Source organism: Patagioenas fasciata, chromosome 2 (assembly GCF_037038585.1).
Source record: "Patagioenas fasciata isolate bPatFas1 chromosome 2, bPatFas1.hap1, whole genome shotgun sequence".
NCBI lineage: Eukaryota > Metazoa > Chordata > Aves > Columbiformes > Columbidae > Patagioenas > Patagioenas fasciata.
In genome coordinates this window covers 79,148,687-79,165,898 of record NC_092521.1, presented here as the reverse complement: position 1 = coordinate 79,165,898, position 17,212 = coordinate 79,148,687, and the positions used below count along the sequence as shown (strand labels likewise).

At 40.0% G+C, this 17,212-nt stretch overlaps 1 protein-coding gene across 1 annotated transcript in view; it reads right to left on the bottom strand.

Moving 5' to 3' along the window:
* The window catches only part of TRIO (trio Rho guanine nucleotide exchange factor), a 252,964-nt gene that overhangs the window by 110,870 nt on the left and 124,882 nt on the right, over nucleotides 1-17,212 (bottom strand). Inside the window, 4 exon segments of the mRNA XM_065831948.2 lie at nucleotides 3,910-4,076; nucleotides 4,689-4,884; nucleotides 11,324-11,498; nucleotides 12,426-12,595. Of these exon segments, the coding sequence (XP_065688020.1) occupies nucleotides 3,910-4,076; nucleotides 4,689-4,884; nucleotides 11,324-11,498; nucleotides 12,426-12,595 (708 nt within the window).

The window sequence follows — 17,212 nt, the reverse complement described above, 5'->3', positions numbered from 1 at the left end:
GGAGAAAGCACTGGGTCAGGTGGGGCCTTGCAGGGACAGGTAAGGCTCTGGCCTTACAACAACCTCTCCTGCTGCAAGGAGACACTTCCAGGTCATAGCATGGGGGCATGTGAAAGAGGCCATGAAAGGAGTTGGGAGTTTCTAAGTTGTTAAGACATCCTGGGTTTGTTAAAACTCAAGGGAGCAAGCCCAGGTAAGCATCAGGAGCAAGAAAGAGGGCAACTTTGAAGGAACCAGATGAGTCCAACAGACTGCAGACAGAAACTATTCTTTAAGAAATAATTTGTCTGTAAGAACACGGGAAGTAGATTATTTTTAATCCCTTTTTTATTTCTACTTTGTCTTACAAAAGCAGTTCTAAGCTCCCTTTCCACATTACAAAACAATTCTTCAGGTATAGTGCAACAAAACACACCTTTTTAGGGTTGAAACACATTTAAGTCTTCTCCAGAGAACTGACAGAGAATGCTTAAGCAGCACCAGTTCAAAGCTCCTCTTGACATGGCATCCCATCATACACAGCAGAGACAGCACAGAACTTGCTGTTTCAAGCGCACTGATTTGCCCTCCTGCTTGTTGCAAATCAGGGTGCAGAAGCTGGTGGGAACTCATAGAAGAGAAGTTGCCAGCAGCACTTTCCCTTCTCTCTGCTCTGACTCAGGGGGAGAAAATATAAGCACCAGTAAACAGGGAGCCTGTTCCTCTTCCAAGGCTGCTGCCCTCCAGTGTTTGTTGGCATGTTCCCATGACCTCACTGTCTGGGTGGACCACACACACCATGTTTTATCTCGAAGCCTTCAGCAGGCTAGAAAACCATCAGCAACACTGTGGAAAGGAAAGAGTATGGGACACCTGAAAGGGTCAAATAGGTAGTTCTATAGATAAATGCTGGATTTAAAATCAGTTTCTGGACAGCTTTTTGACTCCAACTAAACACAATCATGAGACACACTTGCTTCAGCCTGCTGTCCTAGCTATGTTTCCATATCCATATGTTACTACACAGAGTGCCAGGACACTCTTCCTGAGCAGTATTTTGGGAGAATCGGAGCTCAAGCCCTGTGTTTGCACCAAGCTAAAAGGTCTGCATGTGAGAACACTCTTGATGGTACAAGCTTTTACTTGGTACAAGTATGGGCACACTGTTGTACACATATGAATACACAGGTATATATCAAAGAACATATACAATGATCAGAGCAGCAGACAGGATTACACTGAAAAGACTTAATGAGTATAGTAAAACCAACTGGATTGGTTTGCAAGCTTGGCAGAGATTTTGACCCAGGGAGATGCTGCATGTTAGGCAGATCAAAGCATTCTTTCTATAAAGTGTGCACATGGGAGTGATCGCAGCAATAAGTAATCCAGAAACATATTTTAGGTGATAAAGAAAAAGTTTGTCTGGCAAACAGGCAAGTGGAGTTCTTGATGAAATGGATACTATCTCAACTATCTCTCTGCCTCTACCTACTCACATGCCCCTGCCCTGTATAAAATGGTCACATTTTCCTTTTCATATTGTTTCTCCCCACGTTACTTCAGCGAGCATCCTCTTCCCCCTACCTTCTGAGGTTTCCCTATATCATAATCTTCTATGTGGTTTTGCCATTTCTGCACCAATTACACAGCAAGTTGACATGCGAATTCTTTGCAGGTTTTCTTTAAACCTCTGTTTGTCTTCTGGCCTTTCTGCTTCCTCCTAGTCCTGAGGCTTGATCTACAGAACTTCAATGTCACAAAATAGAACTGGTACAGTAGTAAAGGGAGATGCAATACTAGATGCTTTTATTTACTTTCTATGCTTATTTGATAAGAATTCATTAACCTCCAAGTTTTGCTACCTAGTACTGAAGAGACTCCTTGCAACTATTTGACTAAAAAACTAAACCAGGAGACAAGTTTGCTGGTCTCCATTACAGTAATCTGAGAGATGAACCTTATAGAAAAATTCCTGCAGTGTTCCAGTCTAACCTTTTCATATGACAACAAGCTATATATTTTTAATATATATATATATATATATATATGTGAAAATACAACAACAGTAATGTCAGTTTGGCAGGAAAATTCAAATTGAAATCTTGTTAAAATCCTTGCTAATAGAGACAGTATCCCATCTACGTAATAAGTGTGCTTATACCCAGTTCATCAACAATAAATGTGGCAGAAAATCACAGAATCACAGTAATTGAACTGGAAAAACATATGTTCATTGTTTTAGGCAACAAAATACAAGCAAAACAGATTGAAGATAAGGTTTACCATGTCATTTTACTCTCAGATAAAGCACCTGCTGTGACCTGCCAAGCTATTAAGTTTTTCTTGGTACAGAGGAAACAGGAGAAGATCATGCTTCCTGATACTTAAACATGAGATGTGGTATTCTGAAAAGGGAACTGAAATCACAAAACTAAGATTTACTGGCCCCAAAGCATTCCAAAAGAGATCAAAAGAAAGCCTGGAGACGATATAACTTTCAGGTTTAGTTCCATTCAATTTTTAGGCTGGGGAAGTATTGCAGGTTAGTCTGTACAATGAAAATCTGGAAAAGGAGTTTGTATTACACAAACATTCTGTCAGCTACGTGTTTGTCTATGTTTGAAAATTCATGCCTATTACGGCATTTAACTCGACATAAAATCCCACTTCATAAAGATGTGCTCAAGCAATATAAAACAGATTCCATTTTTTCTCCTAAATTCCAGTCTACTAAGAAAAGGCAGCTGGTTAGGAGAGGATACTACCTGCATCTTTATTATAAGACAAACTCATTTTTTTTTCAGCGCTTTCTTAAAAACCTAAACTTGAGCTTCAGTTTCAGTTAGGCCTAGCAGTGGTTCAAAGAAGTTAAAGATCTTACAGAATGACTTACAAACCATATACTAAGTGCAACACAGATATCCCTCTACATTTTGTGATGTTCATCATCCGCTTATATCTGCCAAAAACCAGAATGTTTGTTCTGCAAACATAGGTTTTAAACACGTGCGTCTTTCCTGTCACATTTAACTTCATATAAAGCTAGTGGAGCAAGGTATTTACTTTATTGTGGGAGAATGCAATATAAATAACTATTTAATAGCGTGTTTTTATTCTATGGTGCTATATTCTGTCTCGTATCTGAATATTATTTCAGTGTCATAGGAATTAATTTATTTTTCTTAATAACCCATTCTAACCCACTGATACACCACAAAGGCATGGGAAACTTCTATTCACCTTTCCTGTGCTAAGGGGACCACTCATATTACTTTGCAGTTCAGGAGTTCTCATTCACAGTCTCATGGGGGAGATGACTTTCTGTAAGACTTTATGACAAACAAAAAAAGACGACATGTTGCATTTGGAACCATTATGGGACATACAACAGACCGTAGTAGACTTCTGTGATGCTGACAAGTGTGAGCAAGATCAATAACTCTAACCCCTCTAGTGTTTTGTTTGTTTTTTAAACTTGTACCTACTTCAGTGGTTTTGCTCACAGCACCTCAAATTCACCCAAAGGTTTACGACCTCAAAACTTGCCACTTTATTGCCAAGAAATGCAAAAACTTATTTTTCTTCTCCCGGAATGCAAACTATGCTGGTATTACGTTATCACTATTTGTAGATGTCTCAAACAATATACTAACAAGCATTAGGCCAGCATACAGGGACTATCACTGAACATTTTTATTGATCACCATAGAGATGATAGAAGTGTGGGTTTACTACTTGCATCCATGCAGAAATACAGACTGTTAATGCAAATTAAAAAACACACTTCATGTTAACAGAGGATGAAGTTTCTTATGTGCTCAATTTAAAGTCCCTCCAAATGCAAGACTTTGTACAGCAGAAGGTAATTTCCCACCTCTGCTCTCTGAGAGGTGTGGAACAGCTCTAGGGGCCAAGGCCCCTGCGTACCTGCTTCACTTCAGCCTGCAGGTGCCGCAGCTGCACGCACTGCTCCAAGTGCTTGCGGTGCTGCTCCGCGGCCACATCCAGCTCCTGCTGCTTCTCATGGAGGAACTCCAGCAGGTCCTGGACACGAGTCGCCATGTCTACGTCTCTGTCACAAAGCAACTCAACACCTGCAATCAGACAGTTGTTTACAAATTACTTACAAGTCTCCCAAAGACAAACAACTGGTTTCAACTGGTTTACATTTGCCCTTCCAGTTTCTTCTCAATGTGCAACTTAATCCTTGGAGCATTTGCTTAAATGAGCATAGTTTCTTAAAAAATGTTTGTGGTGGTGTTGTTGTTTTAAAGCAGCCTGAGATTTACCCTATGTGACTGCATATGGTTAAAAACATCAGGTGGAAAGACATAAGAAACAAAAAAGGAAGAATTATTGCTTGGAAAGTTGAAAATTTTGGCTTGAGTACATTGCTCCAATTAACTATAAAATTAACTTCCTGCTATTTACTCAAGTTTTACTGACTTCCTGAATGGAATCTCCCTCTTAAAAACCTAAACATTTTCAGGTGTTGCCCACTTTAAAATAAAAATTACCTGCCATAATGTCAGCATATTCTCATGAATGCTATCAAATGATTTGAGTATAAATGAAAAAAGAGAAGTCCACACATCTCCAGTTTACCATTAACCAGCCTCTCTGTCATTTCAACACATCCCGTGCAGAGACAACTGGATAATTCTTATAAAGCCACTGCCTGGAACAGCACAAAGGAGCCATCTTACCAGATGCCTGCACTTCATTGACATACTGCAGCAGATCTTGCCCTTGGTGGATGACATCAAAGGTCAAGTTATTCATAGTCAAGGCTTTGTCTGCATGATGCTGGAGCCTCTGTTCTGCTATTGTAAGATCTTCAGTGTCGAAGTCATTCATCTGCTGAGAGAGCTCATCATTCCAAGACTCGAGGTCTGAAATTATCTGGGGGAAAAAGGAAGAAAATAATGTTCACTTACTTACTAGATGATGTTTATTTCGAATGTTGCACTGACGATGGAGGTCAGGAACTCAAGGTGCTCATTGTCAGCTGACTTTACTGATCAGGTTCAACATGGTGTAGATGTGGGTTTTTTCAGCATGGGTTTTAAAGAAGAATCTCTTTGAGAACTGCAACAGCTCTCCTTCAACCAGTGCTTGAAACACTCTGGGCACACTTGGTTTGGTTAAGGTAATCCTTCACTGACCCATCACTTGTCAAACAGGTGAAATGAAAATGTTTTTAACTTCACTTTTAAAGGAAAATGTTGATCTAAAACTTCTTTTCAGTTCCACAGAGTGCACCAAGTAATAACTCACACAGCTTAGCTTTCAAGTACACCCATCTCAAGCTCCTTCACACACACAAAAAACCAGCTCTACCCCTCTGTGAGCACCTTCAACTTTGACCACACATCTAAGAAGTCCTACTTGTCACAAAAGGCAGGGTACTTAGTGAATGGAGCAAAACCAAAAAGTACTACTTTATTACAGTATTGCTGTAACATCATAGTTAAATTTACTTGCTGAAATTATTCAGCTGCACTTCAGTTTACACTTCAGTTCTGGATTTTATTTGAGCCATAAGATGTCCAGGAAAAGGGTAGCTAAGGAAGTTTTTTAACATGTGTACCACAAGAGTAATTCCTCCTGTCTGCCCACAAAAACACATTTCTCACATAACATTCTAGAACCTGGCTGAAATGTAAAATACTCCTTTTAATTAGGATACAAAACTGTTTTGAAGTCTAATGGATAATGCTTACAATCCTCATTGATCAAAGTGGGTTTAGTTCTTATGGCATCAGCTACTCATTCCCAACAAGCCTGTCTGACACACTTATCCCTCAAGCCTGTATTTTTTTTTTTTTTTTTTAGCAAAGTTTTGCCACAAACTACTGTACTTCATAGGGAAAGCAAAATTACAGATGAAGAACCAAGTATGGCTTAGCACCAGAGCTCTTACTATTCCAGGAGTAGGACAAACTGATGTGAATGTTGCTAAATGACAGGAAAACATCTATTTATGTAGCAAGACACAGGGAAAAGAGGACCTGACTAAGCAGGCATTAGCAACAAAGTAACTGCCTGCATAAATATTTAACCAAAGTCATTTGTTCTCAGCAAAAGGAATACACTGCTACGCTTTCCAAGCGGTTAATTAGAGCTGTGAAGTTACCAAGACATCCAACTACAAGACAAATAACAGGAAAACAAGCCTTGCAGAAACAAAAAAAAAACAGAATTCAGGAGAAAGCAAAATAAAATAATCTCTGTAACGTTTCTGTAGTTATCTATAATCTTTCTTGAAGGATTTGTTTCCATTCTGCTCACATTGCGTCACAAAGAACAGAAAAATAAAGCAATTGTTTTTACAATTGTAGCATTAATGAGTTTACTTCCTGTTTTAAAGGTGTTCTGCAAAAATTCTACTTGATTCACTAAGCATTCAAGTTTTGCATCATGCCATGATGGGAGATAGCAAACAATTAGGATAACTATTTGCAATCCCTAAATCTGATCAGCTATAATAGTTCTACCCAAATGAAAACAGGCAGAGACCATGTTTCAGAGGTAACAATGAAAACAGAAAAGCTAATGGTCAAGCGATGCAAGAAGAGATACAGGACATGGCCTCCAGGCACTGCTTAAATCTTCTTTTACCACACTTTCATGTGCTTTAAACATTACACACATAATCTACTTCTGCATTATGAGTGGTTTCCTCTCTGAACACACACACACACACACACACACACACACACACACAGGCTTCTCCTCCCACAAAATCATAACTTCCCTTTACCTCCCTTTTACTTGGTCCATGCTCAACATGTCTCATCACCTCTCTACTCTTCATCTCCTTTTAACTGACCTGAAATTCTTCAGAAACTTCAAGTCTTCCTGACAGTCCAGTCTGAGAAACCACTTACTTCCAGCTAATCCCTTTTCTCTCTCAAACACCTCAGACCTTCTCTTTCCAGCTTGTCTTCAAAACTTAGTGTTCATTCCCTGCCAAAAGCAGTGAAGGTCATCTAACATTTGTTTCTTCAAACCACCCACTGTACTATGGCAGTTCTCACAAATCAGATTTATCAGATTTTTCATCCAGTTCAGCTAACAACATCCATAAGCTATCCACAAGAAGTAACTGCAGTTAGACTTGGTCAAACTGGAAAACCTGAGCATTAAAGAAGGTTGTGAAACCCCACCATCAAAACAGCATCTTTCACTGTCTTTCTAAACACCATTAAAAAGTAGATTAAGGTTTAACGAGGTACATTTGTGACACTGTTATAAAAACAAAGCCAGTCTATCTGCCTTCAGAACAGATGCCAAAATCTTACCTCTCTTACCATCAAATTGGGTGTAAATAAAGTAATTAACACCATTAGCTCACAATGGGAGCTAAATGTCCATATTTTTATCATAATGGAATGGTTTAAGTAGATTATAGTCACTAGCTCCTCCCAGACTATCTTGCGATTCACTGTACCTGATATGAACAACAGGTAGTCTGAAGAAGTCCACACCATGTGTCACCTCAGCTAAGAGGTGTCAGTGATACTGCCTCCAAGGAACAACAATGAACAACAGTAAGAATTCTAACTTCTACCCATAGTATTTCATGCATCCTTGAGGTTAAGATCATGGTCCACACATTGTTTAAAGCACTCTGAAACATTGTACAAGGGCAAGACACTACCTATCCCCTTCAAAAGACCAGAAAGCCCACAATTCAACTAAATAAATAATGCCAGCATGGTCCCCCATTCATTCAAAAATAAGTCAGTGCACATCACAACCAGGGTTACTAGCAAGGGCAGTAATCCTTACACTTTTTCAGCAGTACCTGTGTGGCTCAAAATGACCTGTTTCAGACATTGCACACCCTGTGCACATCTCAAACGCATCAAGGGCAGAGTTAAAACAAAAATAACATGCATTAAGCACTCTTTGCCTACATTCTTCAGAGCTTCCCCTGAAGTTCTGCTTTACAAACAACACTTCTAGAGCAAACGGGCTCCCATTTTGTCTTTTAAGTTTTGTCAAGACAACTAGCACTAAACAAACAGAACAAAGATGAACAACTAATAAACATCTAAAGCCACTGAATCACAAATTAACACCACTCTCAGCAAATGGACAATCCAGATCAAACACAGGGTAACTACTTACCATAGCATAGAAGTTCCTAGTGCAGAGTCTGAGCTGTCTGACACTGATAGTTATTAAAAAATGTAAAGGTAACACTGACAGGACATAAGGCAGTGTATAACACAGAAGGGATGCTGACTCTTTCACACTGAGTGGGAAAGAAATAAAGAACCATGAGTCTCTTCTCAGAAGGATGTAGCTACCATTCCTTGTACCAAGTGCTAATCAGAACCTGGAAAATACTATGTGCTGGGGAGAAAGGAAAATGTAAAATGGGAAAGGGAGAAGAGCTAGATCTCTGTGATCCAGCACTTTGCATCCTTGCTTTTTCAGCTGTATGACTTAACAGGCATCTTGTAAGTGCGGGCCAAAAATAGAGTAGAGATAAAGCTGTGAGTTGAGAAGTGTGTGGTATGCTTTGTGTGGAGTCCTGACATAGGGCTTGAGGCATTTAAGTTACAGACGAGCAAAAAATGCACAGACGCAGATGAGACACACGCATTTCAGGCTGCATAACGTTGCCATCAGTGTCACCTACCCACTGGTTAGATCCACACACATCTTCCTTATGCAACTAAACACTCTAGCAAGGGACTCTTCATGTACATTTTGCTCCTCTCACCTTTAGTTAACACAGGCATTCACAAAAGTCCTTCACACATTAGCTCATGATCAATGGCACTTCAAAGCCTACTGAGAATAGAGAAGGTCAAGTTCATATGCCAAGAACAAGGGGCAAAACAGAGACACTGCTGCGGTTACAGTAATTTCAGAAGAGCAGGAGAGCCTGAAAACTTGTAGGATAAAAAGACAGCAACTAAAAGAAACAGAATATTTTTTTCAGTGAATAATAAGGGAATAGTAAGGACAAGAACAAGAGGACTAACCCTGCCAGCAAATCTCACCACTGTCCCCAGAAGCACAGCTGCACAATATGATCCTGCAGTGCCAGGGGAACCCTTTGTCCCATTTTAGCCTGTGTTATTTTGCAAGCAGTAAGACAACCTTTTAAAAACACCACTCGCCTTCCAGAAAAACTGTCCTCACAGGATGCTCTCCTGAATGAACTGCCCCTACAGCCAAGTCTTAATTGACTGGGCCAGTCACACAAAATCCAGGACAAAGGAGGAAGTCAAAACAACGTCTCCAAGTTCCTAGTTGGCATTTGGCTCCTCCTCACTATCATGTTACTTCAGCTGAGCTTCTGCTTTCAAAAAACTGACCTGGAACTAGTCCTTGCATTTTCTTCCTGGAAGTTTCTGGACAGATTTCTGCCTTCAGGGAGAGGGAAAAGAGAAGCATGCTTTGCTGAGGAAGCAGAGAAGAGGACACAGTACAGAGACAGCAAAGCACTCAACATTTTGCTGAGGACTCTCTGCAGCCAGAGTCAGTTTGTTTCCTGGAGAGCTCCTTGGCAATCTTAAATAAGCATGATTTTTGTTTCCAAACCATACAAACAAAATACACCAACTCTTTCAACAAGGTAATTGGTACTTTCCTTTATGTTTTGTGTGCCAAATGTAAAGCATGCCAAGTGTCAGCTTCAGAAAAAATAAGACCTGTCAAGTCCAGATATGCAGCTTTCAACTCCAAAATCCTATGACCATTACCAAACAACATGCAGAGAAGTACTATCTATACAGATGCTATCCTGTACTGAAGGACTAGAACATATCGGCAAAGCAGGGCTCCTGCAAACCAGCCTCCTGCTATTGCAGAAGACTGGTTTAGGTAACCTACAGCATAGAGAGATCACCTTAATCATGAACTTCACTCAAAACTTTAACCTAATTCTTCCAACGCCCCCCAAAGTTGCCATTTCCTCAACAAAAGTGTTCTGAGAACATCAGATACACCCCATTGAGCACTGCAGATCACTTCTGCAGACATGGCAAAATTGCTGACAGTTCCATAAAAGGGGATACTTTCTATGTTCATTCACATATACCAGTAAACCAACTAACTATAACAATCACAATTTTGCCCAGTCTTGCCTTGCATATTCAAGAAGGCTACTCTCACATAATCAAAGCAGCAAACTCTCTGCAGACTAGTTTCACCTCCTCAGTGTGAACTGCAAAATAGAGAACCTTTTTAGTCTTCCTTTACACCAGAATTGTTATTACTACAGAAAGCACGCTCTCACTTCCTCTGTGGGCACAGATCAAGGAACTGCGTCTGCCTATTCCTGCACTGCTCCTAACAATATGCTTAGCTAAATGAGACTTCAGCAGTGAAATCTAATTCTGTTTTTAAGGAGGAAAAAAAAAAAAAAAAGCTATCACTTTTGCTGACTGCCTCTTTGCCACCATTCACCTAACCAACAGTTGCAGTTTTTATTCTATACAAGCAAATGGTTATTACAAAGAAGTTATTACTGTAACTCCTGGCCCAGAGTCTCAAGACAAGCCGTTTATATACACAAACAGCATCATTTACCAATGGATAACCCTGAACCTTCTGAGGCACCTCCTCAGTTTCAGGCACCGTGTACAGTGCTAGTTGTTTTACAGAAGTCATATGATCAAATTAGCTGAAGCTTTATAGTGCAATTCTATTAACGTGAGCTCCATGTGGAGTTTCATGTTTGTTTGTACGCATGTCCCTGCACACAAACAGAAACTTCCCAGCTGATAAGCTGTAATTCCTCCTCCAAGACCGGGATAGCCTCAAAACTTCTTGAAGATTTGTGGGAGTGTGGCGCTACAACTGCTTCTGCATTATTTTCAGAGATGGAAAAGCATCTCATTTAAAAAAAAAAACCCAAAACCAAAAAACCAGCCCATGCAACACCCCCAAGGATCAAAACAGAAATCCAAATACCACTTCTAGTTGTTAACTGAAAAAAGACTACTGAATTGGAAAAGACGGACGCTACTAGAAAGCAACAGTTTAGAGGGTTTGTAGTAAACCGTCTTGCAAGTTATATCAAGGTAGCTTGATATTCAAACTAAACTTACCAGATGAAGCAACTAGCACATTATGGTTTTCCAAGACACTTGCTTAAAGGGGCACCGGGAGCCAATCAGAGCTGGAGTTAATATAAAAAAACCTCAGCTCTGCACTCTGACTCTTCCATGTACAAGACAATAACCTTAGTTCAGTAGAACTAAGTGATTCAGTCATCTGAGCCACATGCCAATGCAACTATACAACCATCCCAGCATAAACATTCCTACACAAAAGGAGAAGTAAGAGCAGTGCAACTCCAAGATCAGACACTCACATCTATTGCATCTCTTTCAAATATGCGGAGCTGCAGAAACAGCTCAAGCTTGATCTTGCGTTCTTGAAAAAGCTCCTCCATCTGCGATTGGGCCTCATCCAGCTGCTGCAGCACTGTCTCTATGTGGTTGATCGAGCTGTTATGGGGAGTTTTGTTACTAGAAATGGCAGAATCCCTTTTCAAAACAGGGAGGGGGAAGAAGGGAAAAAAGAAAAAGAGAGAGTATTATTGAAAAAAAACAACATGCAATTTGGATGCTATACATGACCACAAAATGTAAGACTGTTTCAGACAAGGTCAGTGCAAATCATATTACATGAAAGCTAAGTCTGTACATCTTCGCTAAATAAAGTCAAGATTGTGTTTTAGTACTTGAAAAAGCATTAGGAAATTAGATTATTTTCATTTTTTGACTAATTCAATGTTTAAAGACATTCTGTTTACAGGAAGAATAACATTTTAAACCAGAGACAACCCCTTTATTTTGTGAAAAGGAAGTGGCACATGGTAACTATTTACTTTACTGAACCTTCTTGGCAATTAAAAAAAATAAATCAAAATTAGATAATAATAGTAATTTTAAAAAATTACTTAATCTTTTACTTTAGTATAAAACCTGCAAATGCAGATATGATAATATCAGTTCCTGCAGCAAAGGGAACTTGTATAAGTACAGCTGGAGTCCAAATTTATTTAGATGTTACTGAATGAAATGGACTGCAAAGTAATGGTCTTCACTACAATGAAGTTACTTATCAGTCAGCAAAACAACTTCAAGTGGTTCTTTATGAAAAGGTTGCTGCTCAGAACTCAGAATGCTGTGGAGCCCGGCATGTCAGACTACATAGACTGCTCCTACCACAAAGGTAGCTTAGGTAAACAAAATCTCCTCCTTGTGGAAGTAATGTTTACAAGCTGAGCTTCCTGTAAACAGAGGGTTAGAGACCATCAGTACAGCATGAAACATCACTGTAGTCCTAATATTTACAAGGTTTATTTATAGGTCATATCTTGTAGTCACCATCTCTACCCTCAAAACAGAAAGAGCTTCACAGAATATCAGACGCACACCAGAAGAGATTTAAATAAAAATTTGTTTTACCTTAGTTGCTGTATAAGATCTTCACCTTCTTTTATGACATTGACTGTAACCTGCAGAGTGGTCTGTTGTTGTTGACCAAAACGTTTAATGAGGTCTTGGACAGCCTCCACAGACTCAGCATAGACATCATCAAGCAGTTCTTTCTGCAACTCTTCAAGCCATGTCCACAGCTAGAGAGGAAGGGGGGGGAAAAAAGAAATGTAAGCCCCAGGATCAGGCAGTCACTACTTCAAATCAGTCTCCTTGGACAAGAGAAAACAGACTGAGGTAACGGGGAGAAACAGGACTTATTTCTCTTCATAGAAAAATCCCATCCTCAATTTCATCAAAACAAGCCTTTGTTTCAAATAAGGTTTTCGCTTCTTGGAAATACCAGGAAAGCTTTATCCGTGTTGCTAAGTCACCGTTTCTTTCCCATTTTCCTTCTACGGTACAGAGTGTATCCGACTGAGCAGCACAGAGTTCATAGTGAGAACCCCATCTGCAAATCTGCGAGAGAGTCCCTGGGAGGAAAATGCTATGGTAACACTCCCGGAGAGAAGGGAGGAAGGAAGGAAGGAAGGGAGATGTATTGTAGCCACCATCAAATTTACACTGCCAGGCTGACACACGCACACAGATAACACAACACTCCTCAGTGGCCTTCACAAAAGGGAAAAAGGGCATTTCAGAAAACAAAACACAAAGAGAAATCAAATGTGAGAAGTTATTTTTCTGTCATGATCTCTACAGTTATGATGTTTACCCTCTTGATCTCAGTTTTGCACTATTACAACAAAAATCATCACAAGTAATTCCACCAATTAATTCAATGTCATGTCCCACCTCCCCACTGCTTAACACGTGTACGTATTCCTGTTCAGAACTGCCCACACGTTGCAGCGTATGGAAAAATCCACAGGTATATGCTAGCTAGGTATCACTGCTGGTCACTTGAACTCTGCTGTGTTCTTTTCCACGATTTCACAAGGCAAGTGCTGCATCCTAAGCTCTGTGTGATAACTATCCAACAAACCACCAAGCATCTATTGTACAACTAGTAAGAACCCTGCTTGAAGAGAAAAAGCACAGCATCTGCTGCAGCACCGCCAGCACAACGGAACAGCTGCCCTCACAGGATGCATTCAACCCCGGTCCCTCCTCTCTGCTTTACCATCACATCCCAAACTTTGCGATTCCAAGAACAAAGATTAGAGTTGGGTTTGTGGTTCTTGTTTTTGTTGTTGTTTTGTTTTTAAATCCTGAAAGAATAACTCTGTTCTGATTGAAAGTATTAAGATCTTTTGACTACATTTTAATATTTTCCTTTACATGTTTTAGAGATACAGACAGGTTTTATTAACTTTGAACCTAATTAAAAGGTTAACATAATTAAAATACAGACAGTGAGCAATCAAACTGGCTTAATTTCAAAAGACAGAAAAAGAAACGTTTTATGCCTTTGCTTAATATTTTTAACAGAAATACCCACTTCATGCTGCTGTTTCTGTAGTGTTCTGATCATAAAGGTTTCCTAACTACCAATGGAGCTACATTAAAACAGAAAATTCAATTAAGGATACTAGATCTTGATTAATCGGTTCCTTTGGAGCTTTACTTTAAAACCAAATTCTGGTTTTTACATCTTAGAGCTTTATATGCCTCCTGGGGTAGGTTTTGAGTTAATCAAATTACAGGCTAAATTTACACAAATCAGGAAGAATTAATGATATTTAGCCTGTCCTGGTTTTGTTAAAAACAAGTTTCTCTCTTAGTGAATTTGCCTGTCAGCTAAAGCCTTCATGTTAGTTGCATTTTCCTGGAGAACCCAACACATGTTTTGGTTAAACCTAGCAATGGAATGCAAACTTACTGATAAGCACGGATGGACATCTCGCGAGAGGGGCAACGAGAAAACTGATGACCGAGAGACTGACCAACAGTGTATAACATTCCATTCACGTGAATACTTCATATAAAAGTGGGAGATCACGAGGATCTCGGCCCTTTTTGCCCTTTTTCCCTTTTTTCCTCATGGCTGACATTAGGAGGAGACCTTGCTGGTCGTCCCTGTGAACTGAGGCCTAGTGAGAGACTGAATCCAGCTCCGGTTGGCTACAGAGTCTAATCCAGGACTTTGGGTGCTGGCTCTGCAGTTGCTGAGACTTACAAGATTGGTTTTGTATATTTTGCATTATTTTCTCTATTCTTATTAGTAGCATTAGTAAAACATCTTTAACTTTTCCAACTCTCTTCTCTCTGTCCTTCTTTCCCTCCCGATTGCCTGTCCTGAGTTGGAAGGGGGGAGAGGGAGGGGCAAAAGGGGGAAGTGGTGGGGAGAGGAGGTTAACAATACATCTGCCAGGGTTTGATTGTCACCCCACAATCTTAACCCTCGACATAGCCACATTCTCTTCTACAAATCTACTATCCCCTCCAAAACGAACTGCCTAATCATACACACTGTGTTATTCTGACTACTCATATGCTTCAAAGACAATCTGCCACAAATCTGAATGCAACTCCATGCTTGTAAACACCCCAAGCTCAAGCCACAGCAGTCTTTCTTATTAAAAGGAGCACAAATCAACAGAACTTAGCAAGTGGGTCAAAAGTGCCCATCAACATTCATTCCAGCATAATCCAATGCAACATCCAAATTTTTCTTTTTTTTTTCTTTGCAAATGCATACTTCGGAAGGCAAATTTTGTTTCAAGACAAATGAAACTTAAGAGCATGAAGCCTAACAATACAAACTGAAAACTGTGGACATGTTTTTAGCCCCCTCTTAGCTTATGAGGCTTATGTCTGAACTGTAATAATAGGACACCGTGCTACAGACCTCAGAGAGCTGGTGTGTGCACACAACCACCAGTCCAGCTTGCAATTGTGCAAATATATTCATTTGAGAATAACACTTCGTTGTTAACTGTAGATCTCATGTGCTTGGTGACATCTGGAAGGTCTCTACCTCATGCTTATGGCACTGTCCATAAAAGGCCCACTTTTCAGAGATGTTTATTACAGACAAACCAGAATCAAAGCCAATTTGAGTGTCTTGGACTGTATCCAAGTTTGTCCTTTGGCTTCCTTACAAGCACCTGCACCATGGCTGAAGGCAGGTCTAAGAACCACTAGGACTTTTTCTGGTGTGTCCTTTGCAGCTGGGTTGTGTCACACCTATACAACGGACAGCTCACCTCCGCCATTTCTTATTCTTCACGTACACTTCAGCTGCTTCTGTAACTGGGTGGAGAGGACCTGGCAGGATCAACGCAACTTTAAGTGTTGGGCTGATGATGTACTGTGCACGTCAATACTTTCCTTAAAGCTCACCCTGGATGCTGGAGATAGAGCCAATACAAAACAAACAGACCAGTTCAAAGCAACACTACCTGCCTAGAGCAGAAAGACATGGGCAACAGCATAACAGCGTTATGCCAACTGGCTTTAATGCCTGGTCAACATGGGATGACTGTAAGCACGGTCTCTTGTCCCCGGGTACCGAAGGGCTCAAAAATACACTGTGTTTGCCTAGTTCATTAGCTGACTTGCCCACTGCTTGGGAAGGAAAAACATTTTACAAATGTGCAGAAAAAGAAGGACAGTAATTAGTATGCATTACTTGCCTAGCTGTGATTCATACGCTGTTGAAAGTAGAACAATTTAAGCCATTTCTCGAGTGACTAAACAGCTCTCTGACACTTCATAGCAAAAGCTACTCTAATACATTCCCAAATAAGCTTTTTACACATCTCCACTAAGTAAGTTTCTGACAAACAGCTTCCCCTCAAAATAATCTTGATGTTTATACATGAAAGTTAGAATAAAGCCACCACAGATGAAGGAAACTGTCAGGTTATTAAAGCTGGATAAAAATTAATGCAATTTACTGAGAGGAGCTTAATTCATAATGGGTGGCAAAAGCCAGCTGGTTTGTATACAGCTTTAAAACCAGAATGAGCACTGGATATACTGGAAATGACGTAAATTACCTTGTTTTCAGAAACAAAACTAAGGATGAAGACAGTACAAGGTTGCACAGCAAGCCAAAAGAAAGCAAATGGTTTACAGTGGGGGGTGAACAGAGACTGGAGCTTACCCATACACGTTCAGCAGTGCAGAGCTACAGATTTTGTAGTACAATGATTTTCTGAGGTAACGCATTATTCCATAAAAGAGAGCTTGGTAACAAAAATCCAGTGGGGGAAAAAAAAAAAAAAACAACCACAAACAAACTTGTCATTAAAACTATGAACTTTATCTCAGTGTGAACTTTTCAGCAACTTCCATGCATGTTCTTTTCTATTCTCTGTAAAAGAAGCAGCACGAAGATCCCTAAGAAAAACAACGAGTCCTATGACCTCAGAACTTTATCCAGCAGCAAGACAGCTCTAACATACAGTGAGAAAACTGTATAAATAACTCAATTCAGTCACAGAAGGAGGCTCTCCTGCTCTTTTCATCTGCTCTTCACATCTTATCAGAACTAAAATTGGGGAGGGAAATAAAATTCTGAATCCCTGACAGGCAAATGTTTCACCCAGCAGGTTTTTTTTTTTTTTTCCCCTGATCTAAATTTAGCAGAGACTAAGAAACATCTGTTTAAATGAGCCTGCATCCTGTGTTACCTCTTTCCTAAGTTCTTGGGAGCATGCCATTAGTCACTGAGATGGTATTATTTTAATTGTCTGCAACATCCTGGAAGTTTCAGTGTTTCCATCATGGGCCTCTCTCTCTCCATTTAGGTTCCATCCCTGCAATCTCCTGAAAAACTGCAGTTAAATGAGACCTTACTACATTTTACT